Genomic DNA, 22,414 nt, shown 5'->3' on the forward strand with positions numbered 1-22,414 from the left:
CTATTCGTTTTATGAATTAGGTTTGTTTTTATTCCATTCATAAACATGTATCCATGTCATTAACTATGAAGGGTACATCAAAACTCAAAGAGAAACTTAAGAGAAACTTCTGCTGTTATTGAAATAAAACGACATTTTCCTCTGGTAGAGATCCAAAGGCTGATGGACGGGAGAGATCAGGATTATTATTGGATGTATAGTACAGTGGATTACAGTAATCCAGAGCACACTGAGTGCTGCCGCTCTCTGTCACTTCAGATCTGCTCAACACGATGGACCGTAAGATTGTGAACGTGTTACTGCTGCTTCTAGCTCAAGGTACAGGATGTGTGTGACATTGTGTGTGTGTGTTCTTACATCTTCTGGACACAGTCAGTCTGGTTATTTACAGATCTTCGACAGGCTTTCTTTAAGTGCTTGTCATCAGAATCTACCGGTTCTGAGTAATCATGTGCTTTTAGTCTAGAGGCCTTCATTCGTGGGCTTTTCTGAAAATTAAATGTAATATTGTTTGTAGAATGTTAACTGGTCTTATTAAGATGTAGATCGATAGATAAGTAGATAATCAGTTCTTGATACTGTTTTGTAATTTTTGTCTGTTTTTCTTTGATTTGTGGAACAGTTTTCATTAAGGTCAACACTCAGGGGGTGAGTAAGGTATACGCGTGTGTGTGCGTGTTCATGTTTGTATATCCCGGTGGGGACCTAAACCTGAATGCACACCAACACATGGGGACTCGTGTCACCGTGGGGACCAAAATTGAGGTCCCAAATGGGCAAAAAAGCTTATAAATTGTACAGAACAATATTTTTTTTAAATCTAAAAATGCAAAAAAGATTTCTATGATCTTTAGGGTTAGGGGATAGAATATACAGTTTGTACAGTATAAAAAACATTACGCCTGTGGACTGTCCCCACGGAGATAGTAAACCAGACGTGTGTGTGTGTGTCAGGAGTCAGAGATGCCGTAGCCTTATGATGATGAGGAAGACATGAATCCAAAGGACAACCAATCACAGACAGGCTGCAGCTGTGACTGTCAGCAATCTCGACCCACCGGCATTCCACCCACCACCTCCATCAGCACCACCCCACCAACACTCAGCCCTTACCTGGACTGCATGCCGGGTCAGTGAGAGAGAGAGAGCGAGACATGATTCAGGGCATCTAGCCAAGTGGCTTTACTGCAGTGGTCTCCAACGTGGTGCCCGCGGCACCTGGTAGCCCGCATAAACTCTGTAAGGTGCCCGCCAAACACAGGGCTCAACAATAATGCTCAGGACAGTTGACGAATCTGTGACTATACGTATCAGCCAAGTGCTACATCATCATGAAATGTTATTAGCACGTGTTGTAAGCTTTAATATATTCAAGTGGAAAAATATGTGAAAGAAAACAGAATTTGGTCCTGTGAGCCTAAAAATAATGCATCACGTGTTTCAAGTTTGAAAGTATTTGATCAACAAGTAGCCCTCTAGATGATTTTATATCTTCAGGTAGCCCTCGCTTACAAAAAGGTTGGAGACCCCTGCTTTACTGTAATTACGCAATTCCTGATCAATCATGATGCATCAACTTAACCACTGACACATGAACTTTATCAGACTTCAGCCTGGGATAGAAAAGCTATGTGTTACCATGAGAGAGGTCAGTGTGTGTGTGGACACCTGCAGATAATCTCATGACTAAAGCAGGAATGCTCAGATTAAAGATCCTGAAATAGTGCTCCTCTCTCCTGCCAAACATGAGCGAGATGAACACATTCTACACATCTCACATGTTCCTCTATTCTCATCAGAGTGTCCTTATCACAAACCGCTGGGGTTCGAGTCGGGATCTGTGCGTGCGGAACAGATCACATGCTCCAATCTGGATCAATACGTGGGCTGGTTCTCCTCCTGGACTCCGAATAAGGCCAGACTGAACAGCCAGGGATTTGGGTAAGTGTCCCGGGACAATCTGATCAAAGAATCAATCAACAAGAGCTGATGCTGGTGTGTTGGTGTCTCTACCGGTCTTAACTTTCATAACCAGCATGACAAAATTGATCAATGATCATCACCTGAACGACTAAAATCCAGTCTTTAAATCACAGAGAGATGTTTTTTTGGTGAACTATCCCTTTAAGAGTTCACCTGTTTTGTCACGTCATCATTTAAAACATTAGAGGACACTGAGACGATCTGTCTCTCATGTTTCTGTCATGTGTCCGTCAGGTGCGCATGGCTGTCCAAATTTCAGGACACGAGTCAGTGGCTTCAGGTGGATCTTCAGGAGGCGCGTGTGGTGTCGGGCATCCTCTCTCAGGGACGCTGTGACGCTGACGAATGGACCACCAAATACAGTCTGCAGTACAGGACCCACGACAACCTCAACTGGATCTATTACAAAGACCAGAACGGAAATAACCGGGTGACAATGACATTCACACACAATTTCACATGATTCACAATTAAGACCTTTAAACTCGGCCTGAATGAGAGAGTTCTGGAAGGAATGACTTCTCACACTTTTTACTTGAAATGATGAAGATTCTTCTTGATACCAGGCGTTATTATTATTAACTAAAACTATTAACTCTTTCCCCGCCATCGAGGAGTTATCTCGTCATTTAAATCAACGGTTACCTGCCAAAGACGAGTTATTACGGCAGTCGGTGTTTGTACTGGTGTACAGCAGGTGTTACACATCTTTGGAAAATGTACAGAATCTCTGACTCTAGAACGTTTATGTTTGATCTGGGTTTTGGGTAAATATTTGATCTGTTTTTAATCATCGTTCTCAGTCTAATCTGGGCGGAGTCTTTGACAAAATATGCTAATTATTTCATCTTTTTAATCAAAATGATGCATTTTTGAAGAAACCTACCCATAGGTAGAAGAATATGGTTTCTTTTGTTTAAAAGCAGAGACTCTGTCCATATATTCATTACAGAAAATGTACTGTGAGCCATCAAATTTTAGTGAAAATGTCAAAAATGCTGGCGCTGGCAACTAAAAAAAAAAAAACGGCTGATGGGGAAAGAGTTAAAGTCCCGGTGAAATTAAAAATGACAATGCCTATTGTTTTTTGTTCCCGTGAACCGGAAGTTGCGATCGTTTTTACTTCCATATTTTGACGCATTTCCGAGTGAAATGGATTTTGAATGAGAAAATTAGCGGGCGTGGCTTTTGTCTTTGTCTGCCATTTGATTGGATGTATAAAAACAGCTGTTGCATTTTGAAATGGAACTGGCAGCAGACTGACAGTTGAAGGGGAGGAGTTAATGGATGCTCCGCCCAAGCCATCTAACATACGTCATCTAAGATGGAGGATAGTCACTACAGGACGGAAGTGCATTTTCAGATTTTAACTGAAGATTATGAGGACACACGGTTTTTAAAAAGAGAACGACCCACATTGATCAACTATTTACAATAAACGCTGCAATATTTCATGAAAAAATAGGCTTTGTCATTTTTTATTTCACTGGGACTTTAACACTACTGAAGTCAAATAAAAACATTGTACTATATGAAAAAACAAAATTAAAAATGTTCCCCAAGCGAAAAACTGAAATAAAATAAGAAAATGTGGAAATAAACGGAAACTAAAAAGTAAATAAAATGAATATTAAAAGCCAACTCAAAGTATTACTAAAACTACAATAAACTAAAATTAAACGTTTCCCTCGTGTCCAAATTTAGCTGTCCCAGTCTTAGTTACTGTTGCTAGGTCCCATACTTTCAAACAACAGAATGAAATCAATTTTAGTTTGGAGAATTGTGTCTCCGCTTGATGCTCACAGGTTTTGGATGAAATATAAGTATTATATTACGGCCACATGAGCCCCAGCAATGCGTATGCTGTATTACCTTCTTGACTGTTGTTTGTGTTTATCTGTCAGGTGTTTTATGGAAACACGGATCGCTCCTCCACGGTGCAGAATCTCCTGCGGCCGCCCATCGTGGCGCGGTACCTCCGGCTCCTGCCTCTGGGCTGGCACACACGCATCGCCATACGCCTGGAACTGCTCTTGTGCATGAACAAATGCATCTGACTGGATGAATCATGCATCTCTATTACATAAATCCAACGGAAAACTGATCTCGGATCAGTGAAAAAGGAATACCCATAGCTTATGTGTAAATAACCAGTTTTTGAGCTCAAATAAGAAAAGCACAGTCTGTATAGAAGAGACAAAAGGCTGCGTTTATTAAATGTAATGTTATTGGTTGCTTCAAAGATGTCACTGAATCAAGAAAAATAGTTTTTTTCCTGAAATAAAACTGAATTAATTTCATGTGTTGTATTCAGCGTGACTGCGTATCACAGATGACAGAAATATGATCAGCAGATCCTGTAAAACTGTGATGTCAGCACATCTGTATTCACCAGAGAAGGAAATGTAACTCTAATATTATCTAATAAATCCCTCTTTTGACTGGATGAGTACACCTCAAACATCAAGACGGCAAGAAACTGACCGTGACTTTACTCTCCTCCTAGAGATCAAGTATTCTAGCGTGAACACCTCTTTATAAATCTGTCATTTGCTCTGATTGTCACAACAAATGAACGTTCATTTACAAGAGAAGCACAAAACTGCGTGAAAAACAGAAACGTGAATATTCAACCAAACCATGAAAGTTTCACGATAAGAGCAGAAATGTGTATGAATAAAGTAAATAGTCAGATTTGATTTCATGTGTACTTCAGTTTAATACACATGTGAAACTCTTTCATATTCGCCAACAAGCACATTGGAGAAGGTATGGCACAAAAACACTTTCATCAAGTTTAGATGAATTTGTTTCTCTGACATACAGTATGACCATAAACTTTCCTGTTTGTAATAACGTACAGAGATTGAACAGAATCAAAATGATTTTAACGTTTGTTCACCATTCTTATGACGTGTCAGAATCTGTTCTGATGTCGTGCGATTATTAATAGGGAGATTCATTTCCAAATGTTTGCTGAACTGAAAGACTTTCTTTCAAACTTTAATAGCGCAGGAGTGAATTACAACGGTGGAAGCACAAATCAAAATGCAAAATAATTTTCTAACAGTTTTATTGAAATAAACAGATAATCATATGGTTATTTGAATGATCTTCTCCCGAGTCTGAAGACTGTACATCATCCATCACAATATTCTGTTATGACACTGGGAAAAAATCAACAAATATTAAAACTATTGCACAGCCTTTACATAACAGACACGTGGAGCACAGAGACGGTGGAATGACATATCGGATCATTCATCATTATTTGTCAGATGTTTGACAATATTCTGAACATGATTTGAGGAATGAATTATATCTGAGAATAATGAGATGCATATCGCTGATGCCCTGCATCTTTCCAGGAGCTCCTGGTCTTTGACATCTCTGGTACCCGACTGGTGTATGAATCATTGAGCACATACACGCCTCCTCTCTAGAGAAACGTGTTCTTTATTTAGAAGGATTATCCGGTTAAATTACATATTGCATACATTTTTTGAAATCTTTATTTTCCTTACGTACACACACACTGGCTCTATTTCCCTAAACAGAAACGTTTAACAATCTAAATAACCTCTGCATCTGATATTGCATGTAAAATTGTATTTGCAGTGTTCAGAGAACTCGTGACCTGAGGGAGAGACGCTCATACGGTATATTTCATAGAAAGTAATCTGGCTTCAAAAATAAAAAAAGTCTTCACTAAGAATGTTTTGTTGGGTTTTTTTTGCAGTGGATATGGACGGCCAGCACGTGGAGGCACAACCATTTCATACGATTGGTCAGATTTGGTACTCTATGATCGGACGTTTTTGCTTTAGTTTTCATTTAAAAGGCTTGAGACATTTCACTGGCTGTGGTTTTTTAAAGGCTTACAAAAGACTCAAGCAAACCCAGAGAGCGCACGCATGTTTGAGAATTTTAGAGCTATTCATCTTATTTTGACCGATTGGATGTTAAATTCGCCCTCTTACGATGTTAAAACACAAACATCTAGACAACACGTGTGCTATCTGGGCAGCACACACACACACACACACACACACACACACACACACACACACACACACACACACACACACACACACACACACACACACACACACACACACACGCACGCACGCACGCACACACACACACACACACACACACACATACAATCTTACCGTTAGCTCCTGTTAGTCATAATATCTTAATATTTTACTGAATTGTAAACAGAAATTACTCAAAGACAAAGTGATAATTCTCTACTGTAGTCTTATTCTATCACTAGAAAATAAATGTCAATACTGTCGTCTATACATCGATCGCTCGACCTGTTTAGGCAAATATAAGAGTACCTATGCAGATAATATATACTATAACCCGAGTAGAAACTAAAGCCTGCACATACAGTGCTATACATTTAAATATTTCCATTTACATCCAGAAATATCATCTTATTTTCCACCGTAGTTATCCGATGACAAAAAAATACAATACTTACATAAATAATATAAGGAGTGCTATCAAATAAAAAAGATCCAGACACATAGGCCTACCCTTAATATACGAAGGAAACGGTCCACAAGGGGGCGCCGCGTGACATTTACAGCGCCGTCTCTTTAAGGTCATTCAAGTTTGGCAGTCGTGAACGGAAATGGCGACTGAAGCCGTTCGGGCCCGGTTTGGAGGTCAGCTGGTCGGGATACGGGTTTCCCTCGGCTCGACCCAGAGCGGTGGAGTGCCAGGTGGATTCCAGGGAGCCCGGAGCCGGATACCCGGCCTGACGACCTTTGACCTGCACGGAGCCAGCGAGGCCGCGGGGCTCTGAGAAACTCCCGCCTTTAGCGGAGGACTGAGCTGGCAGAGGATAGTGCAGGTCTGAGGAGGTCTGGTTAGAGGACGACGAGGAGGTGAGATGAAGAAGCTTCCGCAAGGACTTCAGAGGCTGAGAGAGAGATTAGAGAGATTATCAAAACAGTAGACAGCATATTGGTACAGTATGGTAAAAGCAGGCGCGATGGCGGTAAAGTAAGAAAAAAGCGGTCAGGGTGGTAAAGTATGGTAGAGTATGGTAAAGCAGGTGTCGGGGAGGTACAGTATGGTACAACATGGTTAAGTATGGTAGAGTATGGTAAAGCAGATGTGAGAGCAGTAAAGTATGGTACAGCATGCTAAAGTATTGTACACTATGGTAAAGTATGGTAAAGCAGGTGTCGGGGAGGTACAGGATGGTAAAGCATGGTAGAGTATGGTAAAGCAGATTTGAGAGTGGTAAAGTATGGTACAGTATAGGTAGAGTATGGTAAAGCAGATTTGAGAGTGGTAAAGTATGGTACAGTATAGGTAGAGTATGGTAAATAAGTTGTGGTACCTGAGAGTGTGTGTCAGGTATTCTCTCTGTAGGCCAGTCAGTGTCTCTCTCTCTGTCTGTCTCTCTGTCACGGCTGCGCTCTCGGTCTCTGCTGCGGGTGCGATGTCTGCTGCCCTGATGTCCGTACGGCCGCGCCGATTTCTGCATCAGCACCTGATCCGGCCCCTCGCTCGCCACCTGACACGTGATACAGTGCTGTCAATCACACTCAAATCCTTCATTAATTTAACAAATGAACAGACTGTTCAAGAGTCTTTATGAACTGAGCTAAATTGTACAAATATTAAACTGTGATTAATCGCTTCCCCACAAAAAAAAAGAGTACAAATGGTCAAAAACGTATTAATACAATCCACACCAATGTGTGTAATAATGAATTGAAGTCATTAGTAGGGATGCACTGATACTGATATCGGCATCGGGCATTGTACTCTTGTGTTTGTAATTAAGAAGGTATTTTATTTTTATTGGTCTCACTGTGCTGTGGAAAGGAACAAGTATTGGTACAGGCATCGGTATCGGCGAGTACCAGAAAAAAAAATAGCGGTACTCATACTCGGTCTTTAACAAAATGGTGTCGTTGCATCCCTAGTTATTCGCTTTCCCATCGTGCACTAGAAAGAATTTAATGTCACTTCATTGCTTTGTCAAAATGAATGTAATATTAATTCAATAGATTATGTAAAAATGACTGCAGTATGTTGTGTTAAAATCTGCTTCTCATGCTTTGTTAATGAAATGTTAGATCAAAATGAATCAAAACAAGACTTCTCCTTCGAAACAAAGTGCGATTAAGTTGTTTATTAAGAGAAAAGTGAAGAAAAGCAGAATAATACCACCATCAGGGTTAGTTTTGCTCTCACCGATTCTGTTAAATCTGCTCAACAAATCTGATTCTGAATCTGTACAGACGTGCAAACACACGAATCATTCCTGAACAAGACGAATGATGACATCACAGACCTGGCAGCCAATGAGGAAGAAGCGTTTAGTCGTGTTAAGTCATGCAGCGAGAGAGGTTTAGTCGTGTTAGAGATTGACGGGTACAGTAAATGTACAGTATGAAGACGCGCGTGTACCATTTGTGTGGCCACTAGGGGGCGAAACCTCTCAGAAGAGCTCCGCGTGAAGCTCCTCTGAGAGGAGAAAAGAGGGAACAGAGGTTTTCTCATGACTGGACCTCCGTCTTCACCAGCGTCTGTCTGCAATACAAGAGGACAAAACTCACACAGAGACACAATGAGCCGAGAAGTTCACAGGGTCTCACATACGTGGTGGGTTCGGACCTTTACACACACACACACACACACACACAGCACAGTACACAAACACACACGGCATATGGACTCACCGTCTGTGACTTCTTTTTCTTCTTCTTCATGGACCTGAAGAAGCCCTGCTTCTCTTTCTCTTTGGTTGGTTCAGGTGGGCTCCTGTCCAGCCCCTCAGACTCCGCCCTCATAAAGCAAGACACACAGGTGACAGGTTACACACATGATAAAGCCTTTAAACACGCGTGTGTGAAGAGCTGTGACCTCACCAGGGGTCATAGGGTTGTTGGTGAATGTTGTGGCTGCCGTCCATCGTGACCCCTGAACTCTCGTGGAAGGAGTTATCAGGTCTGGGGGACGGCACTAAAAAATATAAGCACAATAAACAGTCCACAATGAAACGCTTATCATGATCGGAGACTGAAAATGTGAGCGTGTGAGATGGTACGTACCTCGGTAGAAGCTCCCAACCCGGCGTGGGACAGAGTCATTGTAAATCATTCGGTTCTCTTTGGCTGAACCGCTGTCATCCGTGATCTGCTCTTGATACACGCCCCCCTACAACACACACATGCCAGTTGGTTAAATAAAAATCCAGTGGTTTCCTTTGAACTGAAACGAGCAGAAGTAACAGAAGAAACGTAAAGAAATTGAACAGAGGAATTACAGTATATTAATCTAACGAAAAACAGCACGAGCCGAAATTGAACTCAAGTCGCTTGTGAATGTCTCTCAGATAAATATTCTTCCGGAAAATTAAGTGTCCTTCCATCATAATCTATACTTTAAAATTTTATTTCACAAATACTAATAAAGCATTGAACTTGGTGCCATTTCAAGTATTGATTATGTTTATCCTTTTATTTAAAAACAACACTTATAGCAGTTGAATTGAACTTTAATTCAATTCAATTTAATTTTTTGAATCCAAAGTGTGCAGTTTAAATGAAATGTGAAGTTAATCCTCTAGGGCTGTCAAACGATTGATGAATTTTGTATTTATGAACACCAGTGTTGGGTGTACAGTAACTACTTACTAAGTAATTAGTTACTGTAATTTAATTACTTGTCCCTTGAAAAAGTAAAGCAAGGGGTCATTTATTTTCTGTAGTTTAATTAGTTACTTTTGATGTAATTAAACTAAATACTTTGTGTAATATATGAGTGTGCCATAGTGGAATTGACATCAAAGTTCAGAGTCTAACTTTAAAATCCATGCTTTAATGTTTAATTCTCACATTTGTAATACTTTGGTCAGTTAATAAGAGTACTTTATGTAGTTTAATATTATTTATTTGAATGAATTAAAAGAGCTGTTTCATAATTAAATACTTTTTGGAGAGAGTCATTTGTACAGTAATCTAATTACACTATTGAATATGTCATTAGTAACTAGTAATTAATGACTTTTTCAGAGTAACTTACCCAACAGTGATGAACACATACACATACATATACATAATTAGGAAATATTTACATGTATTTATTTATATTTGCCAATAAATTATATATGTTTATATTTTTCTTAAAACATAGGCTTGTATGTGTACTGTATGTTCATAAATATAAAATCAAAATGCATAGTACGCAGACATATATTATGCAAACGCAAACTTTTATTCTGGATGCGATCGTTTGACAGCCCTTGAATCCTCAGTTAAATTCTGAATGATCCAGAACTCACTGTTTCTCACTGACTCGTCACCTGTATGAAATGTTTAGAGAAGAAAGTTAGCGTTTGCTTTTCCATGATTTACACTAAAACTACAGCTTGTAAATCAGAATAAAAAAGCAAACAGAGAAATGGGCAGCAGAAAGAGAGAGAGAGACAGCTGGATGATGCGGACCTCGCTCTTTTGTCGGGCCGTGTGAAAGACGGCAGTGTTGTCCCGTGTGGACTCCCGGATTAAGGGTCGCGCGTGACTGACCTCTGCGGCCGCCGTGTCGTTCTGTTTATGGAAAGATGACAGCAGGTAAAGCAAAAAGCGGCCGGCACACATTCATTCACATGCTCACATAGACGCAGAATCGGTTCCAAACCCTAAAAAGTGCCCTACGTAGATCGCATTATAGGCCCTAAAATGGAAGCAGGAGTGAGCACTAACAACGATTAGCATAAAGAACGGTTCAGATCAGTCATGAGAGTTGTAGACGGCAGACAGGAGAGCACCAGGGTTTGGAAGACAGCTACACGTCTCTCCACACGTCTCACAGCATTAGAAAGCACACCGCAGTGCTCTGAAGCAGCAAAACACAACGAGACAAACCAAAAATATCCAAAACCCAAGCTTCAACCCACCCTGATGTCATCTAACCCTGCGTCGCGTGAGACGGAGCTGCCCATGTGTCTCGGCAGGGTTCGATGCTGGAGCTGAGGGGTCAGGAGCTGTAGACTGCTCGCTCTGGTGGGCATTCCCTGTGCCACCGCTAACCCGCCCGTCTCGCCCCCGTGGGGTCGCCCTCGTTCTCTTCTCACGTACATGGAATGCCTGTGGGGGCGCTGTTGGGAGGAGAAGGGGCTGGTGTAGCCTACGCCGTACGGGAGATCCCGAGGGGAGGGGAGGTTGAGTCCTCCTCCGCCTCCAGGGTCGAACGAGTCGCCGGAGTTGCCCTCGTTCTGCTGTTGGCTCTTTTGCCGCGACGAGGAGCGCCGGCCAGACGTCTCCACCGCGCTTCCGTCTCGCTCCAGTTTGCTGCGTCGGCCCACAGCGGGACTGTGTCCGGATCGGTCCCCGTGCTGCAGGGACGGGCTGCCCGGCGGCGGCAGGTTCAGGTTCATGTTGAGGTCCAGGCAGCTGCCGGGGAAGTACCGTGGAGACCCGGAGGGGTCGTCCGGGTGGAGGCGCATGTCGCTGAGGTTGCTGACGGACTTGGCGTCCGCTAACGCTCCGTGACTCTTTGACAGACTCAGGTATGAGGACGACGCCTTTCCGCCCGATGAGGCAGGTGGCGCCGTTGGTTCACCGTAGCCGTGGCGACTGAGTTTCTCCCTGTCTCCTGTCATTGTGTTGTTCTTGCCCTCCACGAAGGAGTGACGGTTCTGTGAACGAGGCGTGTTGGATTTCAGGTATTTCGCTCCGGGTCCGTCCGTAGGTTTCCCGAAATCAAAGTCACCGAGTTTGGATTTAGCGTCTTTAGCGTGCTGCAGGCTCGCCAGGTCTTTACCGCAGGACGCCGAGCGGTTGAGTGGCTGAAAGGATTTGGGATGCATAACCGGACTCAAGCTGTTGGCGGACGGCGCCGAGCCGTTGAGGAAAGCCTCAGTGCTGGACGGGTGGAGGTCTTCGTGCCCGTGACGCGGCAGACTGGAGCAGTCTCGACTGTTGGAGCGATGGTGACCTGAACTCTTGACTCCATGACCCCTGAAAGCACACAGAGAGTTGATCATGAATGTTAAGTGTTGATGCTGTGAATCTTTAAAGCAGAACTTTATGATGCTCCAGACCTGCTGGGGGCGCTGTTGTCCAGGAGAGGTTTCCTCTTAGACGAGCGGATGGGTGTGGGTGTCAGCGGGCCGGGTCGCTCCGTCAGGCGCTGGGTCTGAAAGGCGTGATGGTTCAGGCTCTGTTCGGTCAGAAAGCGTTCGTTCGGATTCAACAGCAACAAGTTCTGAAAATGCAAAAAAAAAAAAACTGTCAGAATAACACAAACACAAGTGAAAACGGTCAATGTGTTCAGTTCACATATTTTGAGTAAAAAAAATGGCCATTGGGATTTTTGACTTTGTAACATTGCCACAAATTCTGATTCATAAGAGCACCAGACATTTGAATGGAGAAATATTCTCAATGGTGAACTTTACTGGAATCTGATTTACTGTAAGTACAGTATTTTTGTGCCTATATCGGCAAATCAGAAAAATAAATACTGATATGATGCATAAACATTTTCTATTTAAAATAATATTTTATTTTCTCGTCACAATAACAAACATTATTATTATACAATTATCATAAAATACAAGATTATTACAGAAAATATGTTTGCTTCATGGTGGGGAAAACAGACAGATTCTGGAGTACACATTTATTTACATCCTAACACAAAGTTACACAATGACACAAACAGTACAAGCATAATCTCTCAAAATAAAAATGATCAGATGTTCAGATCACGCAGAATATTACTGGATCAAAAGATTTATTTTAGTCTCGACACATTCTTTAAAACTGTCCTGAAAGAACAACAACTCATCTGAAGTTTTCTGAAATTTCTCTGTTGAAAATGAATTAACATGAATTATCATTTAATTAAAACAACAGAGTCACTGTTAACCACTAACACGAGTAACACAGTGTATTAAAGTCTCCTGATACTCACAGAAATATCTTACAGATTAAATAAGTTTCATAACCTATAACTCACACCACCAGACACGTGACTAACACGTCACAGTCGTCATTTTAACATTGACTGAGTCAGTCCACAGGTGAAGAAAGAACCGAACGACCCTTCATCTGCTTCACAACATTACTCAGAAAGCTGTTATAATGACAAACCACCATCACAAAAGAGAAAGAGAGAATGAAACGAGTGTCAGAGTCATTCGTGTGTGTGGGGGAGAGATGACAAACAAACAAAAACACTGATTGATTTGATTATTTCACATTTCATTCAGCCAATTTCCATCTCTGTCCGCTAACTCAGAATAGACCAGCGCGATAAACACACAGGATTGTTTTATATAATATAACATCATCACAGCTCTAAAAGCCATTCAGAACATCATAACACCCACATAGCAACACCCTGACAACCATTTCTATTCCTTAAACTATCACAAACACCTGTTAACTTAAATGTTAGATGTGTCTTGATCAAAAACAACTTGCACTGACATGTCTTAAGATGTTTCATTAGGATTGGTTTGTCTCGGGATGTGCACAGCAATGTTTTGTAAAAGTGACTTAAATATGCTAATATAACAAAGGCCTAAAGCCTAGTCCTGGTTTAAAATAATCCCTGTCCGGGAAACCGCCCCTAACATTAAACAACCTTCAACATTCACAGAAACTTAAAACATACACTCACACACAGCAAACACACATACTTACAAACATACGCACTCACGCACACACACACACACACACACGCACGCACACACACACACACACACACACACACACACACACACACACACACACACACACACACACACACACACACACACACACACGCACACACAAATTCACACATGGACACACACACACAATTACCCACAAATTCACACATGGACACCCCCACACACACACACACACTCATGTACACACAAATTCACACATGCACACTCTCACACACACACACATTAAATTACACACAAATTCACATTTCCACACGCACACTTTTCTCTTACCTTCATTAGGTCAAGCACGACTGGACTGATGATCCCAAGATATCGTCTCTCCAGAGTTTGTGGATGACTCACTGATGGGAACTAAACACACACACACACACACACACACGCACAAATACACAAACAATGTAAGATCAACAGCTACAGTCATCATAAGTATGTTCAGTACAGAATCCTGACATCCAGCTTGATAACTCCTGCTTCATCATTACACATGCAGCGCATATTAAATAAAAGACTGAAATACTTTTACACCTTTACAAAATGTCCTAACATGAATGTTAACATGAGCTGACATAATGACCCAGCAGATGTTCATGTGGTCAGATGTGATGTCATGTTGTGAGATTTTGATAGAGACAGACAGACTGACCCGTAGGCCGTGAAAGCGTGGATTATTGTAGAAGAGCTTCATCTGTTCTGGAGGCAGAGGACCCAAAACCTTCTGGATGGTGAAGAGCTGGTCGATCTCACTCTCTCCCGGAAACAAAGGCTGACCGTCACTCAACTCGCCCAGAATACACCCCACTGACCACATGTCCACTGCCTTCCCATAGGGAGCCCTGAGAGAGACGGACGAGAGATGTTTTTGTGTGATTTTGATTCGCACTGAAGTGATGAGATAAAGCTTGTGTTTGTGACATGACGTGAATCTGATATTTCTGACCCGAGCAGCAGTTCTGGTGACCGGTACCATCTGGTGGCCACATATTCAGTGTAGTTTGCATCGGTGGCTTCAGAGAGATCCCGAGCGAAACCTGACAGAAAGAACAACACGCATCAGAAACAAAGACACCAACAGACTGTTTTAAACATGATCTGAAGGAACACTTCACTATAAAATAAATGTCACATCACTGTGTGTGTAATAATGTATGCTTGAGTACAGACAGATAAACATGTGATGAGAACATGTGTGTGGAGCAGTCGCTTGGAGCTTACAGGGACAATGTGTGTGTGTGAATACATTTCCAAATGAACACAACAGCACTGGTTCAGAACACAGTCTGGAGTGAGCGACAAACAATCTCCTGTTGTGTCTCTCTCTCACACACACACACACAGTTCTGATTGGTCCTCGATGATCACATGACTGTAGAAACTCACCAAAGTCACAGAGTTTGAGCACATCATCAGCGCTGATGAGGAGATTCTCTGGCTTGATATCTAGACAGAGAGAGGACAGATTTGAGAGTGTCTGTGTACAGTATGTGTGTGTGTAGGTGGTCTCTCACCTCTGTGTACGATGTTGTTCTTGTGGCACCAGTGAATGGCTTTGATCAGCTGGTAGATGTAGTTTCGCACCTTCTCAGGTGCAGCTCCGTTCGGCATGTCCTCTAACAGCTCCAGCATGTTCTATAACACACACACACACACACACACACACACATCAGATCCTCATCACATCAAACACCATTCAGCTGAAGATCTGCAGGTGTCTCTCACCTTCTCCACATACTCAAACACCAGATAGAGTTTCCCCCGCCGGCGGAACGCTTCCTTCAGCTCTACGATGTTCTCCTGCTTGAGCGTGCGGAGCATCTTCAGCTCCCTCATGGTCGTCTCCTTCACCTCCTCATTTTCTGCCGTATCAGAGAGACACATCAGAGCTTCCTCTCACCGTTCATGTTTTAATGCTTTTAAAAATGAAAATATGACGTGCTAAAGTGTAACTTTCCTTGTCACACTGTCTTTGAATTACTTTGTCACAAAAGATACAAACAGTGATTTGATGTCTTTAGTTAACAGACATTGATTTTCATGTAAGATACTTTGAAAGTAATGTAGCCCAATGCTGAAAGAAACAGATATAGAGACGTCAACTGAAAGATGTTGGTTTTATTGAGGTTATTTCTCTTATTGTAGTGTTTTATAAAGCAGGTCACATGACCAAGCAGCAGAGATGATAAACATCTGCAGAGGAGAGGAGAAGAGGCCGTACCTTCACTGTCCTTGAACTTCTTAATGGCCACGATTTCATTTGTCTCCTGAAATAGAGAAGAGAGACTAGGATGAGAATACAAACACACACACACATTTATATTCGATACATTCAGACGAGTAGGGTTTGGTAAAAGCTTCAGACCGTTAGACTATAGCTGCGCGCCCGACCCCCAGTTAACTTCCGGTTTGTGTTTGGCTAGTCTAATAATATAACTATTTATACTTTATTTAATTTATGTTAACATAAATTTGTGTCATTATTTTACTTTATGCTACTTGTATTAAATAAACGATTTGTTGAATTGGTTCTGTATTTGGTCGCATTTAAAGAAACCGTATGGTACACTGCCATCTAGCGGCTGCGATTGGTATCGCAGTCTAAATCAAAATATTGGAGAGACGAGTTTAGCTAAGGAACTGTTCCTTTCGGTTTCGTTTGATTGTCATCAGAAATCATCTACAGGCGCTCTATTGTTTGTGAATGTGTACCGGAAGTTCAGTTGTGGTCACAAAAGTGCGCATGCGCAGTGGTTAAGAAACCGTCTATAAATCACAGGACTACTAAATCTTATAGATTTGATCCATTTTGGATATTCAGACCTTATGGTTGTCTGAACTGACAATACACAGGAAAGATTTTGTGTGTTTTTGTTTTCTTTTCAATAACATAAAAACTGTGTGTGTGCGTGCGTCACAATCTCTCTGTCTCTCTCTCTCTCTGTCCTATTTAAGACTTTCAGTATAAACTCCCAGCATCCTCCTCTGCTCTACTTTCATTCTTTAGAGGAATAAAACAGTGAGCGACACAGTTCACAGATGCACACAGCTCATGACACTAAAGTTTACTGATACACACACAAAATCAAGAAAAGAAAAGTGTGAAATTGTGCTCATGAAGGTTCAACTATTTTTCATCCCTTATTGTTTGTCCTATAGGTCAACAACTGACTAACAACTGTCTCATTTCATTCAACATTCCAGAGGAACTCGCTACATACAGTAAATTAAGCAAAACTGAGAAATCCATATCATATTGTACATCCACACATTTACACGTCACGACCCCTTTATATTGTGGGTTGTTTATTGTGATTGTGCGTCTGTAGAGGGCAGCAGAACTGCAGCTGCTCCACATTCTGTCCTTCATTAAAACTGAAACCACAGCAGATGTGACACAGGTCAGAGGTCATGGATGTATACACCTGTCATACACTGTGAGAGATGGTTCACTGATGACCTCTGACCCCGCCTCATCTCAGACCCAGACAGATGAGCTCGTGAGTGATTGGTCTGTCGGATCCTGCCAGTGATTTGATTGGTTGTGCATGAGGGAGTTCATGCTCATAACATAAGCTCTCCAGAGACTTTATTACAGAGAGAGAGAGAGACACTTGTATCACGCTATTTAAAACATACAAGAAAAAAGCTCGACACATGCTTTGAGCATTAACAGCTTTTTCTCTTTACAGATCCTGTGTGAATAAAACCGGCTGTAAAAATAAACATGACATTATAATACATGTAACCGAGACATCGATGATGCATTGACATGATTCATTCAAGTTTATTCTTTAATGGCATAGCTGAGAAAAGTCCTGTAATGACCTCAAAATACGTCAGTCAGATACAGTATGAATGTCAGGGTGTAGAATATTGACCCTCCTTCTGTGCATTATTCTGCAGTCAGTTATTATTCATCTGTAAATATCTCACAGTCTTGCCAAAGTACAGAATACGTTAATAAAATAGAGAGCCACTGTCCACGAAGACTGCTTTATAAAGAACAAACCAAGCAGATTCATAACCACTAATGGAAGAGAATTCCCATCCAGCGCTCAACGCGAGGTGACTGTACAGACGACAAGAGGCTGAAATGAGACGTACACTGGAAATACACAGGAGAAAAACAAAACACTTAGGGTTCGTGCGCAAAAAGTCTATTTTAAGGTGCGATGTAATAACACAAGTAACATTAGACGAAGATATTTTTATTTAACCTTACAGAACATAAATCTGTGCAAGTGTGCTATTAGTTTACCTCCTTGAGTTAAAGCGGAGGTACCATGCTATTTCATGCATTCTGACTTTACACTGTTAAACGTGCTGACTTCTCAAGCTGAACACGGTCAACTTGTCAAAAAACGAGTCGAGCATATGACGTAGTATTTCTGTGCGAAAAGTTTTTTTCGAACATGGGTTCCCGTTTCGTAACAAGAGTTCTTAGTCCCTTATCAGACTATTCTCCCAGAAAAGCAGGCCCACGCGTCAACCAGCCAGCGTGAGAAACAGCACGCCCATCAATGCCGCTTCACTCGGCTGACGGAAGTTGAGGTGTGTTTGTTTGCTCACTGCATTTGGGTGATGAATGTACATAGTGGATATAACGCTGGATTTGGAGATGGTTTGAAACTGATAGATGGCGCGGTCCCAGCGCTAAAAGATGCCGGACATGAACCGCACGCGGTAAGTCAAACTAAGTCATACGTCTGTGTTTTGTTGGCAATCGGCGTGTACGTGCATAATGTAAACAACACGAAGGGATAATGTGATTGTGTGCTCGTGCTGTAGTTCCGTCCCCAGCTCGTCTCTTTCAGCTGTATCTGTCTTTTATAAATCTGATCAAACTAAATTCTCTTCGAAGATACTCGAGATTAATGCGAGATTGGCAGCGTGTGTTACCCGATCTTTAATGCTTTAAGTACACGATCTGTTTGTTTGATCATTCGTTGTGAATGTATCTTTCTTCTGTTTGTGCATGATAAGACTGTGAACTGGGTCGTCACAGCTAAAGGGGTTTAATCGAGAGCGGATAGATCTCAGATCACCCTGAAGGGTCCACCATCGTCCTTAAACAAACCCACCGACCGCCGCGGGCCAATATTAAATGATGCATGCTGAAGAGAGAGTGTTATAAACACACATCTCATAACAGGAATTAGTATGTCATGCATATTCATAGCACACACCGTTTCCTGACTGGTCAGGCCGAACGGAACCTCGCAGAGATGCAAATAGTAAGAGAAGACTGTAAGCATTCAGTTCTATTTTGATCTCTCTGACAGTAAGACGCTAATGCCCCAAACACAGATTATTTGCTTTGGCACTGATGAATAAACAGGAAGTAGAATTATGATGATGGAGGAAGTGTTTTGTAGATGTTCAGGCTGTCTGAAGGTCCAGATAACATCCCTGAAATAAACTCTCTCTCTCTCTCTCTGGACAGTGTGGACGAACGGGTGAACACAGTTATTCACGCGCACACACAGACACTTTTGTGAAATGTCCTACTCAGATGACCTATTTTACACTCCATTACACAAAAAAACTCTTCTCTTCTCTCATCTTGTCCGCTTGTCTCGAATTAATTTAGAAAATCACTTGCCTCTGTGTATGCATGCAATGACTTAAACTACTTAAAAAGATACTTCAACCCAAACTATTTTTACATGTCAAACCTGAGTTTCTTTCTTTCAGAACACAAAAAAAGATATTTTGAAGAATGTTGATAATCAAACAACACTGAAACCCATTGACTTACATTATATGAACACAAAACCACTGAGACATTTCTCCCAATTTTCTGTTCCACTGAAGAAAGACTCACAAAAGTTTACAACCACGTGAGGAGAATAAATGGCAGAATTTTTGGGAGAAGCGTCCCTTTGAAAGGTTGTGTAAAGAGCTCACAAGGGTTTTGACTAAAGCTAGTGGTTTAAAAATTAACACTGAAAAAAACACACGGGGCTTTTAAAACCATCACACATCACTGACCCTCAAAATAAATGTTCAACTATGAACAATCCATTATTAATGACGTGACGTGTTTGAACAGACGCACACGCATGCACACGCGCACACACCCACACGTTCACCGTCTTACATGACTAGGCCGTGTGTTTAATGAACAGACATCATTCATTCAGACAAAAACAGTCCCAGAGGTGAAGGGTTTACAGGTTTGTCAATGAGTTTCTTTCCTCTGATATATCTCTCTCTCTCTGCAGAAGCAAACATGTGTGTTATTAATGTATAAACACAAACAGCAGGTCAGATTCACAACATCCAAACCAAACCGACCGGCTCTCTCTCTCTCTCACAAACATCTATTCAGAAACAAGGATCCAGCACTACAGACACTTTTTGATTGTGTGATTTACATCCAGAATAAATCCATCACTGGTAAACTGACAACAGTGTTTTGGGTCATGGCATGTGGTTATAAACTGGTTGACCAGTCACAATGTTTCACAAAACCAGCAAGCTAATAACTAGATTTGATACACCGTTTTAAAGCACGGCTACAGTACAAACTGCGCACGCACACACACACACACACACAGATACTTGCATATGTGGTTTACGAGGACTCTCCATAGACGTAATGATTTTTATACCGAACAAACTGTATATTCTATTACCTAACTCTAACCCCTAACCCTAACCCTAATATCACATAAAACCTTTGTCTTTTTTTCTTTTAAAAAAATTATCATTTAGTATGTTTTTTAGGCATTTTAGTTTACGAGGACACAGGAAGTGTCCCCGTAAACCATGTTTACGTTGTTATAGACATGTCATTACACAGTTTTGTGTCCTCGTAAACCATGTATACAAGCACACACACACACACTCACTCACCTTCTATAAATCTCTCCTCTCTCTTTCTGTCTCTCTATCATTCTGTCTCATAAACTCACACACANACACACACACACACACACACACAAACGCACACAGACACATGCATTTACAGAAACACACACACACCTACATCTACAGTAAATCTCTATCACACACCCACTAACACACATTTTCTCTCTCTCTGTGTGCCTGTGTCCATCCAGAAAATAAAAGTCTCTCTGTCTCTCTCTCTCTCTCTCTTTAGTGTGTGTATAAATAGCTCGTGTGAAAGAGGGGTTTAGTCCACGGCCGCGTTTCAATGACCTACATATTCTCCTCATTCTCACATGAAGAACCAATCCGGCATCATAATGTCTGCGTCTGTTAAAAGCTGAGAGGAAAATATATGACGCATACTGTATTCTTCACGTTTGAAAACATCTGAAATCATATTCTTCTTTGGGCCAAAAATCGGCTTAAGACATTCGAGGACACTTTTTCTTAAACCGTTTCCCTAATACAAAATATCTACAAAAAAAAGTCATATACATCTGGGATGGCTTGAGAGCGAGTAAATGATAACTTATATTATGATTTATTTATGATGATGAACTATTCCTTTAAACCCTGCCATGTATCATCAGTTATTATTAGAAAAACAAAACCACCAGCACTGCCTTCATAGTCATGACCCCGACAAGACAAAAAACACAAAAGATCATCAGCAATCACATCTGGATTCTGAAATCAGTTACAATAGCAGCTCGTGGTAAATGTAATATTGGTATTTGATCCAGCTGTGATTTTATTTATCGTTCTCCATCTCTGTTCTATAGTATGAAACACAAAATCTACAGATCTGTTTAGTGTCTCTGACGAGATTAAACCGCTCCAGTTGAGATTCAACAACAATCTGAAAAAACTCTTCAGGCCTGATATCGTTCAGACTCGTCCACAAACCGTCTCGCATTCATCAAACACCAAACCGCGTTCAAATAAAAGGTCCATTATAAACAGACAAAGAGTGCAGATTTCAGTCAGTGATCTGGTGTCTGTGTACAGTATGTGTTGATCTGAGCTTCACATCAGCGTCTGAACACATAATTGCTCTCTTACGAATCAATTCTCATTGTTTCCTGAGCGTCTGTAAGAGCCTGAGGTTTGCCTGACGTCTCTAACATCTGACAGGAGACGGCCGGGTCACGCGGGGTGAGAGAGTTCATGGCGGTGAACTGCACAAACAAGACGTGCGGGTTTGTTAAACCCATTCGACAGCATGTCAAGACACGAGGGAAGAGAAACCGGTGAAACCGCCATGGATGGCAAGTTTTGCCAAAGCGATTTGCGACACGGGCTGGACACACCAAAACGTTTTGTTCAATACATCGCATCTCAATGCGGGATCCTTGCTGTGAAGTTTACGTTGTACAAATAAAAAAACCCAAGTGACTCGAACAAAGCCGAACAGAATGTGTTCATCGATGCCCGCTAGACAAAAACCAGTCGGATCTCAGCTGAGTCAACATTCACTTTGTTTCATGTCATCAGAATGTGTCGGGCTTTCATCTCGAGAGTTACAAAAAAAAAACATAAAACACAATGTAAACATGTTGTGTTCAGCAGACAACAAGATAAAAGAGTAAACAAGTGTGTTGAGAGCAAAACACAACAGCGTGAAACACAAATTATTTTTATGAATATAAATGAGTCTTTATTAGTAGGAACATCAATAAGCATTTGGTCATTTTCTAGAGCTTAAACTTTATTCAACTTAAATATTTACATGTGATGAGTACAGCATGATGAAATGACGTCTATTTTTCCTAAAGAAAATGTTTTGTAAGATGTCAAACTACAGTTAGTTCAGAGTTCTGACCAGGT

General features: G+C 41.4%; 2 protein-coding genes across 4 annotated transcripts in view; one reads left to right on the top strand and one right to left on the bottom strand.

Annotated features, from left to right (window-relative positions):
* Positions 1 to 151: 151 nt before the first annotated feature.
* On the top strand, positions 152 to 4,429 carry LOC130545569 (retinoschisin-like). The gene is made up of 6 exons (XM_057320168.1): positions 152 to 318; positions 623 to 648; positions 955 to 1,129; positions 1,800 to 1,941; positions 2,218 to 2,413; positions 3,888 to 4,429. Exons 3-6 carry the CDS (start codon positions 994 to 996, stop codon positions 4,038 to 4,040), a joined length of 627 nt encoding a protein of 208 aa, XP_057176151.1. The 5' UTR covers positions 152 to 318; positions 623 to 648; positions 955 to 993; the 3' UTR covers positions 4,041 to 4,429.
* Positions 4,430 to 5,039: 610 nt separating this feature from the next.
* Positions 5,040 to 22,414, bottom strand: part of LOC130545566 (cyclin-dependent kinase-like 5) — a 40,888-nt gene continuing 23,513 nt past the window's right edge. The window contains exons 4-19 of one of the 3 annotated variants that reach the window (XM_057320155.1): positions 15,912 to 15,957; positions 15,416 to 15,552; positions 15,205 to 15,325; positions 15,077 to 15,136; positions 14,637 to 14,727; positions 14,343 to 14,532; positions 13,970 to 14,050; positions 12,062 to 12,225; positions 10,916 to 11,978; positions 10,464 to 10,565; positions 9,069 to 9,174; positions 8,886 to 8,979; positions 8,697 to 8,802; positions 8,425 to 8,547; positions 7,346 to 7,522; positions 5,040 to 6,919 (exon numbers count right to left, since the gene is read on the bottom strand). In XM_057320155.1, the coding sequence (XP_057176138.1) occupies positions 6,578 to 6,919; positions 7,346 to 7,522; positions 8,425 to 8,547; positions 8,697 to 8,802; positions 8,886 to 8,979; positions 9,069 to 9,174; positions 10,464 to 10,565; positions 10,916 to 11,978; positions 12,062 to 12,225; positions 13,970 to 14,050; positions 14,343 to 14,532; positions 14,637 to 14,727; positions 15,077 to 15,136; positions 15,205 to 15,325; positions 15,416 to 15,552; positions 15,912 to 15,957 (3,003 nt within the window). In that variant the 3' untranslated portion in view covers positions 5,040 to 6,577. The remainder of the gene's footprint in view (positions 6,920 to 7,345; positions 7,523 to 8,424; positions 8,548 to 8,696; positions 8,803 to 8,885; positions 8,980 to 9,068; positions 9,175 to 10,463; positions 10,566 to 10,915; positions 11,979 to 12,061; positions 12,226 to 13,969; positions 14,051 to 14,342; positions 14,533 to 14,636; positions 14,728 to 15,076; positions 15,137 to 15,204; positions 15,326 to 15,415; positions 15,553 to 15,911; positions 15,958 to 22,414) is intronic. The other 2 variants (XM_057320156.1, XM_057320157.1) reach the window with 2 other exon arrangements.

The sequence above is a fragment of the Triplophysa rosa genome, linkage group LG21 (assembly GCF_024868665.1).
Source record: "Triplophysa rosa linkage group LG21, Trosa_1v2, whole genome shotgun sequence".
NCBI classification, from domain to species: Eukaryota; Metazoa; Chordata; class Actinopteri; order Cypriniformes; family Nemacheilidae; genus Triplophysa; species Triplophysa rosa.